This window comes from Fukomys damarensis, unplaced genomic scaffold (assembly GCF_012274545.1).
Source record: "Fukomys damarensis isolate Sample0158 unplaced genomic scaffold, DMR_v1.0_HiC HiC_scaffold_23, whole genome shotgun sequence".
Lineage (NCBI taxonomy): Eukaryota > Metazoa > Chordata > Mammalia > Rodentia > Bathyergidae > Fukomys > Fukomys damarensis.
In genome coordinates this window covers 48,073,736-48,094,829 of record NW_022900935.1, presented here as the reverse complement: position 1 = coordinate 48,094,829, position 21,094 = coordinate 48,073,736, and the positions used below count along the sequence as shown (strand labels likewise).

The following is a 21,094-nucleotide window of genomic DNA, read 5'->3' as shown; positions in this document are numbered from 1 at the left end:
AGCCCTCGGCGCCCAGGCCGGGGGCTGTTTGCAAACTGCGCCCATTTTGTGGGGCCGAATCCGCCCGGGCTACGCTCCTCCATCACGTGGTAGGTGCTGCTGCTGCTCCTCTCCTCCTCCCGCTGCCCTTTCTCCTTCTCCTCGCTCTCTGTGGCTCCCATTTCTCTCTCTTTGTTAGTTGTAACTAGAAAGGCAGGGCAGGGGAAGAAAAATCCCCGGAACTTTAAATGGCCTCTCCGGGCTTCCCCGCTGCGGGTCCGGGCTGGGAGGCGCCCCAAGGGCGGGGGTGTGCGGGGCCCTTCCCCGCCAGCTGCCGCCTCGTTTGCTGGGCTTTCCTTTGGCGTTCTATTTAAAAAGGCGGCCTGAAGAACACGGTTTATTCCCTTAAAAAAAAACCAAAACAAACTCTTGACTCTCGCTTTGAACTTCTCTTGACTGCAAAAGGCCTTTCTTTGCTCGAACATCTTGCGTGTTTCACGGTTTGTATCAGAACTCTTATTTATTATTTTTGTTGCCTGTAAATTGAGGTCACATACGTTTTCAGATCTAGTCTCCCTCAGGCGGACTTTTTTTTTTTTAACTAAAGAGGAAGAGGTAATTGCTGTATTTGCTTTTAAGTGAGTTGGATCTTACTGCCTTTTAGGGGGCCTGCTTTCCGGCTGACGGTCTTTTGATTCGCTTCAAATAGTTTAATTGTTTTCTCTTTGATAAACAGCGGTACTCCCATGTTTTACTTTAAAATCCTTTTGTTTTCCTATTTGGAGTCCCAATGTGGATTTTTAGAGAAACACGTTACTTAAATATTGCTTATTGATTGCCTTAGAGGAAGAGGGTGACACGATGGCGCCACTTTAAATTACTCTTACCTCCACCTCTGTATTTTCCTTTTTTATCCTAGAGGTCATTGGAGCATTTTCAGTGACCTATTAACAAAACTGTTCTTGAGGGTGTTAACAGTACAACTGATAGAAGCCAGAGTTTAGTACCTCTAGGGTCGGCAGACCCGAATCTCGCGGTCTCCAAAGTTCCGAGAAATCTCTTTAGTCCTCCAACCTCGCCTCCCTCCCCTCCATTCACAATCCTGGTGTTGCCATCTCCTTTGTCACGTGGCTAGCCATCATTGTGGTTTTTTGTTTGTTTTGGGGTGTATGTTTATATTTTAAATTGTAAGCTCAGAGAAACCTTCCCTCTCCCCTTGGGAGAAATCAAAATGTTTTAGTACTTGTAGTTGTGGAGCCGGAGAACATTTTAAAATAAACGATAAAATTACATAATCTTTGCCTTGCATAATCATGATATAGTTAATAAATTGTTATTGAACTTCGTCTCAAAGTACTTTCAAGTATGGAAAGTAGTACATTAGAATATGTTTTCCATTTATCAGAATGGTCTGTAGTGTGTGTTTTTCTTGCTTTTTGGGTCATTTAAAGTATTCTTATTTACAAAGGCTTAAGTGGGTGTGTTTCCCCTCCCCCTCTTCTATAGGCTGTACAGTACTAGGTTCCTTTTCATAATACTGTCTTACCAGTTAGGAAATTACAATTGTCGGCACTCGTCAGTTAAGGCTCTTTTTTTTCTGTTCTTTTCTTTTCACCAGAGTGGATACTTTTGAGTAATTATTTTCTACCTAGGTATAATTTACTAATATTTTGGGTACGTGTTTTTGATCCACAAATTTTTGCTTTTAATCCTGTAGCTTTAGAATTAATACAGTATTACTGTTACCTGTTCCTTCATGTCAGTTTTCCCCGTAGTCTCGTAAATTCCTATTATAAAATACAGTGTACATTTCTCTTTTGTTTCTACTTAGGTTACTAAACGTCTCTTCAATTTAAAAGAGCTGTGTTAACAATTTTTGAAGTAAATACGTATGAAATATATTGATTCTTGAATATGCATTGATCTGTTTCTTGCCATGTATGTTTTCAATGGTTTGGGTCATTTTCTTTGCTAACAGTTACATCATGTCATGTGATAATGTGCAGTATGATGTGTAGTTCTAAAAATAAGGCAAGGTAAAAATGCCCATCCTTTGAGAATTTTAAAATGTATTATAAATCTCAGATAAGTATCCTCGCTCATGGAATTCTGAGTTAAAGTTCCACCAGGTTATCCAAAAAAGTATACAATTCCTTTGACCTTTAGCATAGTTGATATACAGTATTCCTTAGTGATCTCATAATTTCGGGTGGTTGACTTTGCTTTCAGTTACTTGGAGGGAAACATTACATGTTATAGAGATTGCTAATAACTTTTGGTGAACATTGTCTTCGGTAACTGCTTCATTTATGTACATGTAAAATAAGTATTTGTGATTTATGGCTGTACACAGTTAAAAGAGTGATTGTGATTAGTTAAGTAGTAGTAGGATGGGGTTTTTGGTCTTTCCACCCATATGAATCTTGTGAAGTACTGTATTGAGACTTGTTCCTCCATCTTTCCTGAAAGCCTTATTCAGAACATTAGTGTTTGACTTTTGTGCTTTATCACAGTGATACATTAAGTTTTTGCCTGTCTTTCATTCTTCTGCCTGCACATGTTATTTCTATGGTTAAACCTGCAGAACACACTATTCAATTGTTAGGTGTCTTATCATTCTGTTGAGGAAAATTCTGGAAGCTAGAAAGTGAGTAAACTGTAGTTCGCTTGCTTCTGAATTTTTATCAAGGTGAGAACGAAAATTACTACTGTGTAGTCCAGTTTTCCTTTTTGAAACTGTGCCAGTCCTCTTCTGTGTCTAGTAATGCTACATTGTAACCATTGTCTCTGTATCCTTCAGTTTATTGAATTTGACCACATTTTAATTTTAAAGTGAATAACAGCTTTTAGATTTGTTCTGTTTGATAGGGCTTGTTTCATGTAATTTGTAAGCACAGGGCCATTGGTGGTGGTGAAGGTAGTTTAGTATTCAGTAATTCTAGTTTGGTCCATTTGTGAGTAAAGCTTAGTTACCTTATGTCAGAAAAGCTATTTTTATTGTATTTTTTAACTTTTATTTATTTAATTTTATTTTTTGAGACGGTCTCACTGTAGTTCAGGCTGGGTTTGAACTCACTATGTAGCCCAGGCTGCCCTTGAACTCCAGGAGATCCTACTACCGCAGTCTTTTGAGAGCTGGTTATACAGGCCTGTGCCACCATGCCTGGCAAAGCAGTTTTTAAAATGTTCCACAATCCATCAGACTGATCTATCCTGTACTCTCGAAACAGTAATCATAGAATAAAATTTTGGTGGAGACAGGGTCTTGATATGTCGTTCAGGTGGCTTTTAACTTGTACATAGCTCACTGGCCTTGAACTTTGTTGTCCTCCTGCCTCAGCCTCCTGAGTGCTGGGATTACTGGTATGCATCACCTTGCCCGGCCAAAAGTAGTGTTGTGTTTAAATAGTAATACTTTTTATGTTTATCCTGTTTCCTTGAATATGGGGGGTGGGGTGGGGCTGTGTTTTTCTTGTCTGTTAGGCCATCGAGGCAGAAATCAATCAAGTGACTTTATTATATAATTTAAAGAATTTATTGATCCCTCCCTTTTCCCCAAAGGATCTCTCCATTCCCTTGAATTTGGAGGGGAAGGAATAGTGTAGGTTATAGTAATGATAACTACTACTTGCCCTCCTAAATGTATTCTGGTCTTTTCCTTTGACCCATGATCTTCCATTCAATCTGCAAGTAATACCCGCATATATCATTTACCTCCTATCCCTTGGTGGCCTGCAAATGTGGGCGACCTGTAGTACAGTGAACTATTTGTCTTTTTTAATTCATATGGTCTTTTCTAACCACATCGTGAGTCTTCATAATTTGGGGAGTGGAAAGTATAGATCAGAGTCCTACTTTGTATTATGAATCATTACATTCTAGTAGTAATGTTTTTTGCACAACTTCTGGTGTGCCCAGAGGCTAGTGCTCAGTTTTTTAGGAGAGAAACTGTAATTTAAAACATGCATCTTCACCAACAACATGAGGACTCAAAAACTAGTCTTAAAATAGATTTCGAAAAAACAAAGTTATATTTTAGGAAAAGGATATGGTCCAAGGCTTTGCACTGACACAGTAGGCAGGCCAGGTGTTGGGGACCATTTTATTTGAGAAACTTTTTTTGTGCTCTTTTTGTGTTGTGAGCAGGCAGAGTACACCAGTGTAAAATATACTTCCTGGGACCCAGAACAATCTACCCAGTTAAAGTAGAAGTTTTTCTGAAATGGTGAAAGAGTGCAAGTGAAGGTGTTTTAAAATTTTAAATCATCAATAGGAGGTGTGCAATAGTATTGGGTTTGTTTCTGTATTAGCCATGTGCCTTTCAAAAGGAGCATGCAGTTGTCAACAGCTGCAGTAGGATTTTTTATGAGGTAAGCCTTTCCTTGTTTTTGATAGGGTAAAGATAAAGCCGAAATGCAGAATATATGGAAACCAGCTTTACTAAAGTAGAACACAGTTCATACTTATGAGTGAAAAACTTGGGTAGTCCGGAAGAAAAATTTAAAGATAGTGTATTATTATTCGTTTTTTTTTTTTTTTTTTTGGTTGTTTGAGACAGAGTTTCGTGATGTAGTTGAGATTGACCTGAAACTCATTACATAGCCCAGTCTGGTTTTGAACTCACAGCAATTCTCCCTCAGCCTCCCAAGTGCTGGGGATTACAGGCATGCACCACCACGCCCAGCCATTCATTTATTTTTTTAGTGAGAGGGTCTCACTAGTTTAGGAGAGCCTTGAACTCTGTGTAGCCCAGGCTCACCTTGAACTGACAGGGATCCTCCTGCCTCAACCTCCTGAGTGCTGGTATTATAGGCGTGCACCACCACGCCCCGGCAAGGTTTTAAATCTTTATGCCAAGAATTACTTCAGGGTAGAGATCTTTCAAATTCTTATTTCCTCATTGAGTAGCACAGTTAATTTTTGGAAATCTTGTCTTTCAAAGATTTTAAGCTAACTCCATAGAATTTTATCATTTGAATACTCTACCAGGGAATTATTGTGGTTTATATTCTTGACTGTGTGAACTTGCCTCTTCCCCCTTTCATTTCTATTTATTTTTAGAATTAGTTGTTCTCCAAGCTTTTGAGAGTTAGGACATCTAACCTGGATGAAATTCAGTGCAGTTTTATATAAATTTTATTAAAAAATTTGTTTTTTGTTGCTTGAACTAGGAATCCAAAAAGATCTTGCACTGAATTTTATGTATAGCAGACTCTGCCCTTGTTTGGAAAAAGTTGCTAGTGTAGAATCAAACTTGAGTCCCTTACCTTTTAATTCCTTTTTTAAAAAGGAGCAGCTCAAGGTCACACCTGGTTAAATTCTCTTGGAGTGGCTGAGTTGGAGAATAAATACAGATGAGTAACGATTTTGTTAAGATGGTAAACCAAAAAAAGGTAAGAACTGATATCCAGGCTTTCTCCTGCCACTTGCTGTTTGGCCTTTGGAGGCTTTTTAGCACCTCCACCAGAGGGTGTGAAAGGAAAGAGGCTAAAAGCTAATTAGTGAGTTTCTGATGTTTGCTAGTATAGAGACTAGAAATACTAGTCCTGGGGGTGGGGTTTGGTGTAGCTCAGTAATAGAATGCTTGCCTGGCATTCATGAAGTCCTGAGTTTGAACTGCAAAACAAAAAACTACTACTTTGATAAATTGAACTATCAGGAATGTTTCAGTAAACTGTTAGTATATTACTATGGAGAATAGAGATTTTTAAAGATCTTCAGTATATTTTAAAAATGGGAATGTATCACCCTCAGGTTGGGATCATACTTTTTATGTGGCTTGGTCCTTTTAAGATTGTTTTTGTTTTTTTAGTATTACAATTCTTCAATGAAAAAAATTGTCTGTGTATCTTAGTGGCACTGTTTATGTTGTCTAGAGTCCTAGAAATACTATTGCTAGGTAAAATTTTTAAGTAATTACATTTAAAATTTTTATAGATACCACCTTCCAAGTGCTATGTAGCCAGATTTAATAGTTTTAAAGTATATGGTTTAGGAAGTTTGCCGGTCTAGGTATAAGTGTTTGGCCATCTAAATGACTGGAATTTGAGGTGGAGATTGAGTTGATACCTTTCTTGGTAAGATTGTTGTCAGCTCATGATCAGATATTTCCATAAATATCCTAATAGACGTTCATCTGATTCATTTGGCATAGAATGCTCATGTTACTTAATATGTATTTGTCTGCCGTATGCTAAGCACTTTGCTACATGTAGGGGATAGAGGGTAAAACATGCTATACCCTTCACTCAGGAAGTACAGAGTCTAGTGAAGGAAAGGGACAGACAAAATGGAGCGTTTATACTGGCGCCTATTGCCCTGGTATCATGAGAGTGTAGGTAAGAGCCTAGAGAGTAGACACTCATAATTCAACCTGGATGGAATGAGGAATGCTTAAAATAGCTGAACTGTGAAAGAGCAGCATAAGCAAAAATGAACATACATAGAGGAGCCAGGAACCGTACATGAAATTCAGGTGGCTGTAATGAGGACAGGCTGGAGATGAAGCTGATTTTTTTTTTTTTTTTTTTTTTTTTTTTTTGGTATTGGGGATCAAACTCTGGTCCTTGTGCTTGAGAGAAGCAGCCACAGGAACCACTGAGTTAAATCCCCAGCCCCTAAATTGAGTGTTAAAAGGGGTCATGTCTGCTTGTGGGGAGTTTAGTTTCATTCTTGTCCTAGAGTCACTGAAAGATTTTAGGAATCACTTGGTCAGATTTATGTTACCTTCCTTTTCTCAACTTTAAAGTCATTATTGTAGTGCAAGATTGGAAGTTGTCTGAATTGCAGAGAAGAATTGCCCCATACTGCTGCCTTTTCAGGGACCAAGGCACTTTTGAATCCAGACCTGGGCCTGACTTAAACAAGTGTCTTTCTGTGTCTAGTAAGTGGATAGATGCTGTGTAGTTCAGTGTATTTTTTTCTCGCTCCTTGAACCTGTGGGACAGTATCTGCATTAAGTAAAATAAACTGTCTAACCCTCTTTCCCCCATCAGAATGTCTTCTCTCTCTTGGAAATGTTCCTTGATACCTTAAGGGATAACACAGTGCATAAAACTGTCGTCACACCTTACTGATATCCTCGCATCTTTGGCATTAATAAAACTTTATTACACCTCATGTCTAAAATATTATTGCCTTCTGTAGTCTGATTTGTGTCTGGCATTAGTGGGCATCTGTGTAAATGAAATTATACAGTACATAAATAGTGATCATTCAGGATTCACTTATGTAGGAAATATTGAGGAAGCAGAAATTGGTTTTGCTGTTAGGGCCAGTGGATGGGGTTTGAATATAGGACAGCTTAAATGGTGTTTATTCTGGGAAGCCTTCCCTGAATCCATGTAATTTGCAGCCTTTGTTAGGGTCCTTAAGGATTCCATTCTTTACATGGCCTTGTCATGCAGTGCTTTGAACGTTGTAGAATTGTGTGTGTGTACGTGGGGAGGTGAGATTTGAACCCAGGGCCTTACCAGTGCAAGGCAGGTACTATGCCACTGAGCTACATCCCTGGCCATTTTTATTTTTACTTGAGATAGGGTGGCACTAGGTTGGCTAGGCTGGCTTGATCTCCTTGCTTTAGCTTTCGGAGTGGCTGGGGTGTGCACCACTACATCCAGCTGTAGGCATTTTAATGAATACTTACTGGAGATGCTTAGTAGGTAGTTGGTATTTTCTCATGGACTTTCCTCTAAAAAATAGAATTCAAACTTTAGCATCTAGCAGTGAAGTCCCCTTTCCCAGTTTAAATCTACTCTTAAACTGCCTAATATAACAGTCAAAAGCATGGAGTTTAGTGATCCTGCCTCTGCAACTTAGTAGTTGTTTAGTGTAGATAAATTACTTATCCTTTCAGGAGCTTCAAATTTCCTCATCCATAAAAAGAGGACAGCAGAATTTACCTTACAGTGTTACTGTGAAGAGTAAGAGAATGTATGTAAAATACTAGTACAGTGGCTTACACAATAAAAGGTCAGTTAACGTTAGTGAGCAACAGTCTTAAACCTATCCTCCATTTAGTTATGTTTCCCTTACTAATTATAAAATATTTTCAGTTAAGAAGCTCTATTCTCATAGGACAGTTAGACTTGGAGGTTGTGACCCATATTATTTTTTTGTTTTTTAATAAAAGTTTTGTCTTCTCTCCAGGGACATAACATGTATATTTCTATGTAAAAGCAACCCTTTCTAGTGAATCCATAATATAGCTTCTAGTACTGTACTTCTTTACAAATCACTACTTAGCTGCTCTCTTCTCTCTCTTGAGAAGCTGTACTTATACCACCTGGTTTATCCAAGTTAAGTGGATCCTTTCCCAAATCCTTCCCATTATTTTGATTGTGTCAGTTTCTTCATTAGAATTTCAGTCTCCCCTTCCCACTAGTTGTGTGAACTGCCTCTTGAATGCCACATAAGCACTTCCTTTACCACTGATCTATGTCCCCAACCCTTCTTTCTCTTAACAGAATCTAATTTTTATTTGGAGGCCACTTTAGGAAAGATTTTTGACTATTCTGGCCCAGTCAGCCAAAGTTCGTGAAGTACCAAGTTCTAGATGAAGTTAGTAAGCCCTCAAAGGGGATGGTATTATAGGACTGCTTATCTTGGAAACAGAATAAATTGACAATTAGGGAACATTTAGATGATTTGAATTGAATAATAAGAGATGTTAATAAGAGATACGTAAGACTCTGAAGAGTCAGAAATATTAATGGACATTCTGTGAATTGAAGAATTAATATTTGGGGCTGAAAGAATAAAAGGACCTTCTGTGTAGAAGTAGCAGCATAGGCACAGATATGGTTGAGGATCTATGGGGAGATCTGGATTCATAACCACCTGATAATCCTTGCTTTTTTGGTAGGGAGTAGTACTGGGATTGAACTCTGGGTCTTTGCACTGAGCTATATTCTGAGCCCTATGTATGTATTTATTTATTTATTTGGGTATTGGGGATCAAACTCAGGACCTTGCTCTTGTGAGGCAGGCAGCGGAACCACTGAGCTAAATTCCCAACCCTGGACCCTTTTATTTTGAGGCTGGGTCTTCTTGTTAAGTTGCCCAGGCAGAACACTTAGCTTGTGTGCCTCCTGTCTCAGCTGCACAAATAGGATTAACCACTTACCAGTCTAATTATTTAAATACATGATGATCAGAATTTGTATTTTTTCATTAATTTTTATAAGAAGCTATAACAGGAAATATAAAAATGACACATTTGTCGAATTTTTTCTATACAAGAATTAACTGCTTGAAATAATACCTGCCCAAGCTGGTAAGTAAACAAACAAGTTGCCTGGGTGAACTGTTAAGTGGTTAAAGGTGTATGTATGTCCTTAACTCCCAGCTTGCTCTGATTTTATTTTGTTTCATCTTGAGTAATGTGGACTTGTGAAAAAGGCACTAGAAACTCCAAAGAGCAGGGAATTTAGTTGATTTTTTAAAAAAGCATTTACAGCATTGGGGGACTGAAGTACCAGTCTGGAAGGTATTATTAGGAAGTGTGAATTGATGAGGACATTAGGAATATGAATGCTACGCCAAACTTGAACAGGCTTATGAGAAATAAATGGAACGATTTCATTATAAACAAGATGAAGTTATGAGGGAAAAAGAGCTTCCTACCAGTCTTTATAAGCCATTACATTCTTTAGCTTCTCCATACTTCTGAATTTAATCTTTGAAGACTGCCCATTCTGCTGTGGTGCCCCCACCCCCAAACTCAGGACCTTGTGCTTGCAAGGCTGGTGCAGCACCACTGAGCTAAATCCTCTGGCCCTATGTTAACCTCTGTAGTTGAATTGCATTAGCTTTTTCATTGGTCTTTGCCATCTAGATGTCTTTTCACTTTATTTTAATCTGCTTTTACCCAACTGGCCTCTCTAAAGCAATATTCAGTTCTGGTAATGACCCTTTCATTTGGAAAACTTTGATACTCAGCTGTTGCAAGTCTTGGTAAATACTGGCTGAGTATTAAAGGTTGTCCACTAGTGATCAGGCCTCAGACGGCCTATATATATATCTGCTGTCATTTTCTACATCATTTCCTTTATTAAAACATACTGTATATTTCAGAAAATTTTCCTTTTAGTCTTTAGTGTATTCTGTTTCCCAGAGCTGTTCTGCTGTTTCTCACTAGAAAACCATACTCCTTCTTTTGTCCTACTCTTTTACATAATGAAATTTTAATTAATTGTCAAATCTCAGCTGAAATCTTGACAACATGGCCACTTCCCTAACCATCCTTCCTTTAGTTTTTTTTTAAAAGCTATATCAGGATCATACTTTTCTTTCTCTTGTGATTTTTGCATCTGTTTCCAGTGTAAGTGCAGTTGTAATACTTGTTAGCCAGCCAAATAGCCTTAGTCTTTCCTCTTGCCTAAATGCAGTGTAACAGTTTTGCAAGGTGGGTTCTTCTAGGTTATTCCTGTACATCTGGAGTACTGACTTGGAAATTTACAAGAACTAAAATGAAGTTTTCATTTGTAGGTATGGAGTTCTGGCCTGGAGTATTCAGGATATGTTTTGCTGTGTGTGAGAGCGAATATAATCTTTGTAGCTAGTGGTCCTTTTAAAATTTTTTTTCCTCATTGAGTTTATTGGTACATTTTAGGTATACAGTACAGTTACAGTCATAATTGGGCTCTTGTACCTTTACATGCCAGGTCTTGGTTCTCATTTTTTCCCCATACCCCTGCACTCCCATTGTAGCTAGTGGTTCTTAATTGAGAGGTATGATTTTTGCTTTGCCAGTGGGAGGCATTTGATACATCTCTCTCTCTCTCTCTCTTTTTTTTTTTTATCTTACTCTTTTTTTTTTTTTTTTTTTTTTTTTTTTGGTGGTCATAATTTGTAGAAGGAAACTACTGGCATCTAGTGAGTAGAAACTAGAGATGCTGCCCAAATATCCTTCAATGCACAGTATTGCCCTCATGTCAAAAAATTAGCCCTGAATGCAGTAATACTGCCCTTGAGAAACTCTGCCCTGGAGGTACATATTTGCTTCCACTTATGTTAAGTAGAAGTGTGTTCTTAGATCTGTGTTGCAGTTTAAAATAATAGAATCAGCCCAGGAAAGCACCCCTAGCCCCCTAGAAGTCACTTAATTGAACTTTATCTCACCTTACTCCTTAGAACAGTGTTCTGCCTGATATTAATAGATGTAGAGTGCTTATTTGTTAAATAACTTTGGTAAAGGCAAACCTTTGCATATTTATTATGATAAAGTACTTTGTGGATTCCCATCAGGGAAGTTTATTTCCCCAGGTGTTTTGCATTTTACATCTTCCTGTCCCTAAAATTTTTGTTTCCTTGGAAGTATGAGAGAAACTGTAACCCAGCCTAACATTTCATCACGAAGAACTTTTGATATGATGGCCCTTTTCATCTCTACAGTGTTACTGCACAATTTTAATTTTATGTTAGTGACAGTAGGTGCAGTAGTGTCATCTGTATTTATTTGTCACATTGTATAATTAAAAATTATGATATTTCTTTATTCTGAATAAGCAATGACTATTATCCCCATTAGTAAATTGGACATTTAATCCCAGTCTTAAACCTATTTTCCAGGGAGGATTAATTAGTTAATTATAGCTTTTTTTTTTTTTTTTTTTTTTTTTTTTTTTTTTTTTTTTCGGGTTTTTACTTGGTTGCTTTTTTTTTTTTTTTTTTTTTTTTTTTTTGGTACCAGGGATTGAACTTGGGTCCTCATGCTTGTGAGGCAGGCAGCGGTACCAGTGAGCTAAATCGCCGGCCAATTAGTTAATTACAACTTTTAATGCTCTGTATTCTTTTGAGAAAGATGATTTTTCATAAGCTGATACATGGTTTTTGCGAAACTGCTTTAAATTGTTGAGTGAACCTTCTTTGGATTTGTGAGGTCAAGTGGGATTGGAGTCAGTATGCTGTTTTCTTTTTTCGGTACTGGGGATTGAACCCAGTGTCTGCATATGCATTGAACTATATCCTAAACCTATTTTGGGGGGCTGTAAGGTCTAGCCAAGTTGTTCACTTTGCCCTGGAATTTACATACTCATGTCTCACCCTTGCAAATACTGGGATTACAGTATCACTGATACTGGTATCAGTGTGCCCAGCTCAGTATGTTAAGTTTAAGAAATATATAATGTTTTGCTTTTTGGATTTTTGGCTCTGAGAATTTCCGTTATTTTCTTTTAGATTCTTTCCTTTATGCCACACAATATATATTTATGGTAGAGACATTACATAAACCAAATGACTTTTTAATAATAAAAATAAGGTCCTAGTATGTTTTATAAAACTTTTTTCATTTAACAATGGAGCACACACTTCACATCAGAAAATATAGCTCAGCAGTGCTTGTTTGCTCACTCTCACTCTCCTCTCTTCAAGGCCTTCTTCCTCTGTAATTGAAGCTGGCCTTGAACTCACTATGTAGTCTAGGCTGGCCTCAAATTTTGGGCAATCTTGATTTAACCTCCTGTGCTGGGATTACAAACATGCACTACCATGCCTGGCTTGCAATGCTATTATCTACGTTGGATAGTATTATATGAGTAATTCATAATTTAAATTACTGGGTATCCAGTTTTTCTTTTTATAAGCAGTGGCATGAAATAGTAAAATCAAATCTGGACATATTACTGGTGGGGGGTGGGTAATAGGTATTGAACTCTGGTCCTTTGCATTGAGCTACATCCCTGGTCTTTCAACATTTTTTTTTTACTTTTCCCAGGCTGGGTACAGATTTGCCATTCTCCTGTTTCAGCATCCCAGAGTGCTGAGAATACAGGCCTGTACCACTACTCCTAGCTAAAAAAGTTTTTTTTGTTTTTTTTTTTTTTAATGTCCTAAACGTAAGTGGTGTTTATGGCAATTGTAGCTAATAGTGCTATGTCTCTGTTTTGATATGTGCTTTCCTTTTTCTGTGTGCATGAGTCTTTAAGTATAATGATAAGCAGTTGCTTTATATTTTTCCTATGCATCAAAATCTAATGGAAATTTATTCCTTCTCCATTAGCTTTTTTTTTTTTCTCCATAACAGTGCAAGTATTAATGGATAATTTTGCCAGGTAGTAGTTTTAACTCAGTCAAAATATTTTGTGTAATCACAGCAGCCTTAAAGGTAATCTCTGCTGTTTATAGATGAGCAAACTTGGACTGGAGTAGTTGAATAATCTACAGGTGGTAGATGGGGCCAGGATGTGAACCCCAAATATCATTTGGGCTCCTAATACTGAATCTCACTATAACATTTAAGGTCAATAAGGAAGAAGGATATGGATCTATCTGTTAATCTATTTTTTCACAGTGTCTTTCTGTGTAGTCCAGGCTGGCCTCAACTCATTGTGCAGCCCAGGCTGCCCTCAGTCATGGTGATTGTCCTGCCTCACCCTCTCAAGTGCTGGTGTTACAGGTGTGTGCCACCACACCCAGCTTTAATTTTTTTTAACAGCAGTGTTTCTTTGGGAATTTTTTTTCTGAAAAGAAGTGGTGACCTCTGTTGCTCCTAAGAGAATTGGTTTAGTAGTTATTCTTTTTTTTTTTCTCTCATTGAGTTTATTGGTACACTTTTAGGAGTAATTATTCTTTATAGTGCATCCTCTGGGGATATTAAGACCAAGGAAAAATGTAAATAAACTCTTGATGATTATTGGCAATTTCGTAGACAATTTGAGAAGGCTGTAGTTACAAGAGTCTTGTTAGAAGAGATTTGAGCCAGCATATTTTTCTTTAAATTGAGAACTTTAAGTTGGGCTGGAGGGTGCATGCCTCTAATCTCAACAGTCTGAAGGCTGAGGCAGGATTGCTGCAAATTTGAGGCCGGTCTGGGTTACATAGAGTGAGTTCACTGTGAGCCTGAAGTTATATGAAACCCTGACTTTAAAAACAAAAAACAATAAAAACAGAACTTTAAAGAATTTCATTATAGAATAACTTGGGGAATTTACTTCTTAGCTATCTCCTCTTGTGTGATCCTAATTAGGACCCTTTTGTTTGTGCTGGGTGAACCTGATTTTCCTGTTTTTTGTGTAACATGTGTCCCCAGAAGGTGGTTGTTTGTGCCATTACTGAGGTTTACTATGGTGCTTTTTGGCAGTAGGCTATATAATTCTTTCTGCATGTTGTAATAGTCACCTCTCATTGATGTGCCTCATTGCCTTGCCATAATATCAACTATGTATTGATATTCTAAAGAGCAGGAGTTGAATCGATGGATCTGATAGAAAATTTTCTTTATGGGAAAATATTTGCATATTATTTGACTCAAAATATTTTGAACAAATAACATATCTGGTTCACCTGTCAACTGGTCTGCAATATAGCTGTTACTTTATTAAGAATTAGTATTAAATTTGAAGTCAGAAATGAAAAAAGTGAACATTGACCAATTTGTGTCATACACAGTGCATTATACCAGAAAGGCCATGAGGACTAAACAAGACCTGCATATCTGCTTCTTTCATAGAATGTTCACACATTAAAACACAACCCTAGTATAAGGAACTTTTAGCGTTTATATAGGGCATTAGACAGATTTTAACTGTATGTGTATTGATGCTTCTACAAATAATGTTTTCTCATTCTGAATCATCATAAAGAAGTTAATGTAACACTTTAGAGCCTGCCATCCTATATCAGCATTGATCTAAAAATTAAAATGTTGGTCCACTTTGGAGATTGCCCTTTTCTGGTGAGGGAAGAGAAAGTTTGCATAGTTTAGTGAATTCACAAATGCAGACTTCTTTTTTACACCTGAAAATTGATGAGAACCACAGAGGACTTTTATTTATACATGTTTGCTTTATTAGAAAACCCTGATAAATTGTGAAAATAACTACCATTTAATTTAAAAATAACAAGACCATTACTTACTGTGAAAAAAACTTTCAGCCATAGCCAAAGTAAAAATGTAATGAAAGGCGCTTTTTATATTTTTGCAAATCTTTTAATTATCTAACTTAATAGAAAACAACTGGGTTCTCCTGCTTGCTGTATTTATTCTATTGTAATACCATTTTAATAGGAGTAGATAAGGAAAATCTGGCTTTGGGCTGGGAGTGTAGCTGAATTGCAGAGTGTAGGATTGATGCACAAATGGCTTTGATCCCCAGTAGCATGCACACACACAAAAAAGAAAAGAAAATCTGGCATCAACAGATAAATAATTGGAAAACAGAGAAGTTAATAGTCTTTTCAGATACCTGTATTTAACAAGTCTCTTCAGATATCCTTTGTGTCTCAGTCACTTTTCCCCACAACCGAGAGAGGAGGGGTTTATTTTGGTTCACGTTTCAGCCCATAGTCCTCTGACTCCAGGGCAGAAATGCATGGCAGAGGGGCCTGGTGGATGAATAGCAGCTGCTCACCTTCTGGCAGCAAAGGAGACAAGAAAGAAGGGAGGAGCTGGTGGTCTTCCAGGCTACTCCCCCTGTAGCTAGTTTTCTCTGACCAGACTTCACCTCCCAACAGCAAGCCTGCTTTACTTCCCTCATAGGACTATCACTTTCCAAATGAACGAGGCTGTGGGGCCATTTTAGAGCTAAACCGTAATGTTTTTACATTGCACCCAAACTCAACATGTTACTTCATGAAGATTACTTATAAAGTGGAATCTAAAATTGTTATCAACTAACCTTTCATACTGTTAACATTAAAATCTAAATTACAATTGATCTGTTTTGTCCTTAGTTGTACTCACATGATTTTCTAACACTCATTGGTCATTTGGTCCCAAATGTTGACACATTATATATCAAATTCACATTTACTAATATCACCACTCATCTGTTTAATTAGAAATTCATATAGAGGTGTTTAAGCTCATGGTAGATACAAGTTTTCAGAATACAATACTATTTTTGCTTGAAAACTCAAATTTTGTCAGTTAACAAATATTACTAGTTTTCCTTAAAGAAGTAGATTTACTTTGTTTTTGAGAAAATGTCTGCCTACTACCCAAGTTTGAATAATTGTATATTGATCTATGAAATAAAGATAGTATTTCATGAAAGTTTTTAAAACAAGCTTGTAGTTCAGTTTTACAAGTGCTTTTTCTCACATTTCGTGAGGCAGCAGAGTGCTTTATGCATACTTTTCTGTTGAATACACAGAATATTAAAACAGGTATTCAGAAGGTCAAGATGTAATAAAATTAATTTTTACCAAGTCATCAAGAACATTCTAACTGGCATGGTGGCACATGCCTGTAATCCCAGCAGTAATCTGGGACACCGAGGCAGGAGTATCACATGTTGGAGACTGGGGGCTGGGGATTTAGCTCAGTATTTCTGGTGCCTGCCTCGAAAGCACAAGGCCCCAAGCTCGATCCCCAGTACCAAAAAAAAAAAAAAAAAAAAAAAAAAAGTTGAAGACTGGCCTGGACAATTTAGCAATTGATGACAAAAAATTAATGACAAAATTAAGGACAAAAAAGGTGATGGGATGGAGTGGAGTTGTAGGCCTTTGGGTTTAATCCCTAGTATGGAAGGGGGAAAAAAGAGAACATTTTTAAGTGAAACTGACTTTAGTGACATTTCTTGATTTCCCCCCCGCAAGGTACAGCGATTTTCTCATCTTTGTTTTTATGCCCTTATTATACATGTCAACACAGTGAAAGGGGTAATGTTTCAGTATATCTGTGAAAACATAGACTTCAGAATGGTCTTTGAGGTCCCAGAAGTCCAGAATCCATGCATTAAGAATACCTGATTTATCCAGGTGCGCTGGTGCATGCCTATAATCACAACACTTGGAAGGCTGAGTAAGGAGGATCTGCACAAGTTGAAGGCCAGCCTGGGCTATATAGTGAGTTCAAGGCCAGCTACAAATTTTTTAAGAGTATAGGGCCTCATCATAGTAGTAGTTGTTGCTAGGGAAATGAGTAGAGCAAGAAGGCAGAAGGAGGAATCTTGTACTAACATTCAAGGATGGCACAGACTGGAGGAAGAGAGTAAGATAATAGTAGCGTCAAGGACATTAGGAGAGGAAAATTTCAACAAAGTCAGCATTAGCTAATGCTTGGGAGAAATCATATTAGAATGGGGAATACAGACTTGACTATTGAATTTAATAACGAGATTTACTGGTAACTTTTGCCAGAGCAATATTGGATGAGTGAAGATGCAGAGGCAGCTGTTTATTCCTTTCAAAGCGTTTGGGGATAAGGGAAAGAGACATGATGAGCAATTGATTTGAGAATAGAGGAGATTTGAGTAAATTCTTAGGCTGAAAAGAAGGGGCCAGTAGAGGAAACACTGAGCATTCTCATCTGAAAGGGAAAAAAAATTGATGAAGCAAATTGGTATTGCAGGTGTGGTACATTTAGTTTTGTAGTTTAGGCCATACTAGTGGGACAGTGAGAAGCTGATAAGAACTGGACTCCTGGACAGAAAAATGTATAGATCTGTGGCATTTTATGTAACTATTGTTGTGAGAGCATGAGATGTTCCTTTACTATTTTTTTTTTCTGTTATTGGGTGTTTTTTATTTATTTGCTTTAACATTCGCAGTGGGGCTGTAATTCATGTCTCGCAGTAGGGGGCTTGAGCCACTGGTGGTACATGCATGACTGTCTCACACGTGACTGTAGCACTTCTACCTGTGCTACAAACTGCCCAGTGGGAGTCATGCATGTACCACTAGTGGTTCAAGTCCATGAGGCTTTGCTAAATCCACTAATTTCAAGAAGTTTAAAGAAGTTTTTCTTTTAAAGACAGATGATTTACCTTTAATCTGTGATTATCTCAGAATGGAACTTCTGTTTTGGCACCTTTGAGTCTGTGGTTAACAAGTGACAGAAAAAAAGGAGTAGAATTCTTTTCTTGCTGCAGGGATTGTGTTTCCCTTATCCTTTTTCAGATAAAAGACATTCAGGTCTCTTGAATGGCTCCAGAGCATTTTTTTCTGGAGACATAGTTTGAAAAAGAGCTTGTACTAAAGTAGTTCTTGAATTAAAGCATGTATTGTTCTGAATGTGCTTGTATTTCTGACTTTTTTTCTTTTCTCTTCTAGCCTGTTCTCAAGGGAGGCAGTAAGGGGCCGTGGAGCTGGCCCCAGCACCGGGAGAGGCTGGACTTCCTGTCTCTCTGTGCTGAATGGCTGCGATGGCGCCCGCTCTCACTGATGCTGCAGCTGAAGCACACCACATCCGGTTCAAACTGGCTCCCCCATCCTCTACCTTGTCCCCTGGCAGTGCCGAAAATAACGGCAACGCCAATATCCTTATTGCTGCCAACGGAACCAAAAGAAAAGCCATTGCTGCAGAGGATCCCAGTCTAGACTTCCGAAATAATCCTACTAAGGAAGACTTGGGAAAGCTGCAACCACTGGTGGCATCTTACCTCTGCTCTGATGTAACAACTGTTCCCCAAAAGGAGTCTTTGAAGCTGCAAGGAGTTTTCAGCAAGCAGGCAGTCCTTAAATCTCATCCACTCCTGTCTCAGTCCTATGAACTCCGAGCTGAGCTGTTGGGGAGACAGCCAGTTTTGGAGTTTTCCTTAGAAAATCTTAGAACCATGAATACGAGTGGCCAGACAGCTCTGCCACAAGCACCTGTAAATGGATTGGCCAAGAAATTGACTAAAAGTTCAACACATTCTGATCATGACAATTCCAATCCCCTTAATGGGGGAAAGCGAGCTCTCACTTCATCTGCTCTTCAGAGCGGTGAAGTGGGGGGATCTGACTCTGGGGACTTAAAGGGGGGTATGACCAATTGCACTCTTCCACATAGAAGCCTTGATGTAGAACACACAACTCTATATAGCAATAATAGCACTGCTAACAAATCTTCTGTCAATTCCGTGGAACAACCGGCACTTCAAGGAAGCAGTAGGTTATCCCCTGGTACAGACTCCAACCCTAACTTGGGCAGTGTCAAGTTAGAGGGCAAAAAGTCCCCCATGTCTTCCATTCTTTTCAGTGCTTTAGATTCTGACACAAGGATAACAGCTTTACTGAGGCGGCAAGCTGATATTGAGAGCCGAGCTCGCAGGTTACAGAAGCGCTTACAGGTTGTGCAAGCCAAGCAGGTGGAGAGGCATTTACAGCATCAGCTGGGTGGGTTTTTGGAGAAGACTTTGAGCAAATTGCCAAACTTGGAATCCTTAAAATCCCGGAGCCAGTTGATGCTGACCCGAAAGGCTGAAGCTGCCTTAAGAAAAGCTGCCAGTGAGACCACCACTTCGGAAGGACTTAGCAACTTCCTGAAAAGCGATTCAATTTCAGAAGAATTGGAGAGATTTACAGCTAGTGGCATAGCCAGTTTGAGGTGCAGTGAACAGGCATTTGATTCAGACATCACTGACAGTAGTTCTGGAGGGGAGTCTGACATTGAAGAGGAAGAACTGACCAGAGCTGATTCTGAGCAGTGCCATATACCCCTGTGAGTAGAACCATGCATTCATATCATTCTTGAGAAATGTTGGGGCAAGAAAGAAAGACTTAAGTCCCCATTTTGGAGAGACTAGAATTCTTTGTATATTGGTATCCAAGTTCCATTTATCTTTTTTCCTAGTTTTAGGTTAGTGGTTGCCTATACTTTATAGTAACAAAGGAACAGTATTTGTTGCTGCAGGTTAAAAGGTGCTAATTTCCTTTTAAAATCTTACTGAAAAAAAATGCAAGGCGGCCTATTTGTTAAATTGTACCAGTATCTCTTTGAGAGTGAATATATTCTGTTGAAACTTTACGTAGGACATTTTAGTTTTAATGGCTTGCCGGTGGAGATTTTTTTTTTCCTAGTAAGTAAACTTACTTGAACTTGTAAGTAATTAACTTCATTAACTTGGCTGGAATTTAGAGTTGCTTTTCATTGAAATTTCAGGAGAGAACATACTCAGATCTACAACTTCAACACTTTAGGTCTTTTCACTGTTGGAAAAGTAAATTTCTTTCCTCTACTTTTATACCACAACCATCAACACAGAAGACATCTGTACCCTCAGAAGGTGTGAGGATTTCAATAGCAAGCAAGCTATCAGTTCTGGTGAACCACCAGCTGGCTGTCCTGTAATTCAGTCTGTTCTGACATTACCTGGAGGTAGTGCGAGATCCAACAGTTTTGAGGTTTTAGTCCCCAAGATTACCCTTCATCCCAACCCCTCCTTCATACTTTAGATGCCATGTTAAGCCTCAGGTTGTTTTCACCTGTTCCTCTGCCTGCTGTAAATCAGGATTCCTAAAGCCTCTGTATCAGATTTAATTAATTTCCTTGAGTAGCTCCTACAACTCAGGAAAACACTATCTTATGGTTGCCAGTATCTTATAAATAGTACAAAATACAAAGATGAAGATGTTCATAGAGCAAGGTATGGGGGAATGGGCATAGAGGTTCCATACCCTCTCTGGAACTTAACAAACTCTAGGAACCTCTCATGTATTCAGCTCTCTGGGATGTTCTCTGAAACCTCTGTTTTTATGGAAGCTTGATTGCCTTAGCACAGTTGATTATATCCTTTGTCACTGGTGAACAGTTTAGCCTTCAGTCTCTCTCCTATCCTCAGAGGTTGAGAGGTGAGGCCAAAAGTCCCAGCTCACTGTTTCTGGTGACAGCCCCATCTGGAGCTACCTCAGAGTTGCCAGTTATCAACTCAGCTTATTAGCATAGATTTAAAAGACACTATTACTTTGGAGAGTTCAAGGTTTCTAATTGTTGGAAACAGAGACCAAATGTATATTTCACATTATTACACTTAAGTTTTAAGAATTAACAATTAGAAGATCTCAGAGTATTTTATATGTTGCCTGTTAGCCCAGCCCATTTTCATAGTTTGATTCTCTTCCTAAAATCCCCCAATTTTGTCAGATGATCTTTTTGGTTTGAGAAAATTTTATATTCATTTTGTATGGGTGACACATTGGATGGCATAATGGAGCCAGAGGTATTTTGCTCTTGCTGTCTCTCAAATCTACACTCACATGTTTAAATAAATATATTTACTATGTATAGATATTAGACATGTGAGAGGAGGGAACATGAGAAGTTAGGAAAGATGGACATGATAGATGACTAGTGGATCCTCTTCCTCTTCTGGTAGAGATGTTTTAAAGTTTGCATTATTAGAGCTGAAATGGGTGAATATGTTGGAAAATACGTTTGCCTTGCTAGTAGTAAAAAGAAAACTGATTC

At 38.3% G+C, this 21,094-nt stretch overlaps 1 protein-coding gene across 4 annotated transcripts in view; it reads left to right on the top strand.

Moving 5' to 3' along the window:
* Kansl1 (KAT8 regulatory NSL complex subunit 1) overlaps positions 1-21,094 on the top strand; it is a 176,232-nt gene that overhangs the window by 28,792 nt on the left and 126,346 nt on the right. For 3 of the 4 annotated variants that reach the window (XM_010637479.3, XM_010637478.3, XM_010637476.3), the window contains exons 1-2: positions 7-89; positions 17,977-19,348. In XM_010637479.3, coding sequence (XP_010635781.1) covers positions 18,060-19,348 — 1,289 coding nt within the window. In that variant the 5' untranslated portion in view covers positions 7-89; positions 17,977-18,059. Of the gene's footprint in view, positions 1-6; positions 90-17,976; positions 19,349-21,094 lie in introns of those variants that run through there. The other variant, XM_010637477.3, reaches the window with a different exon arrangement.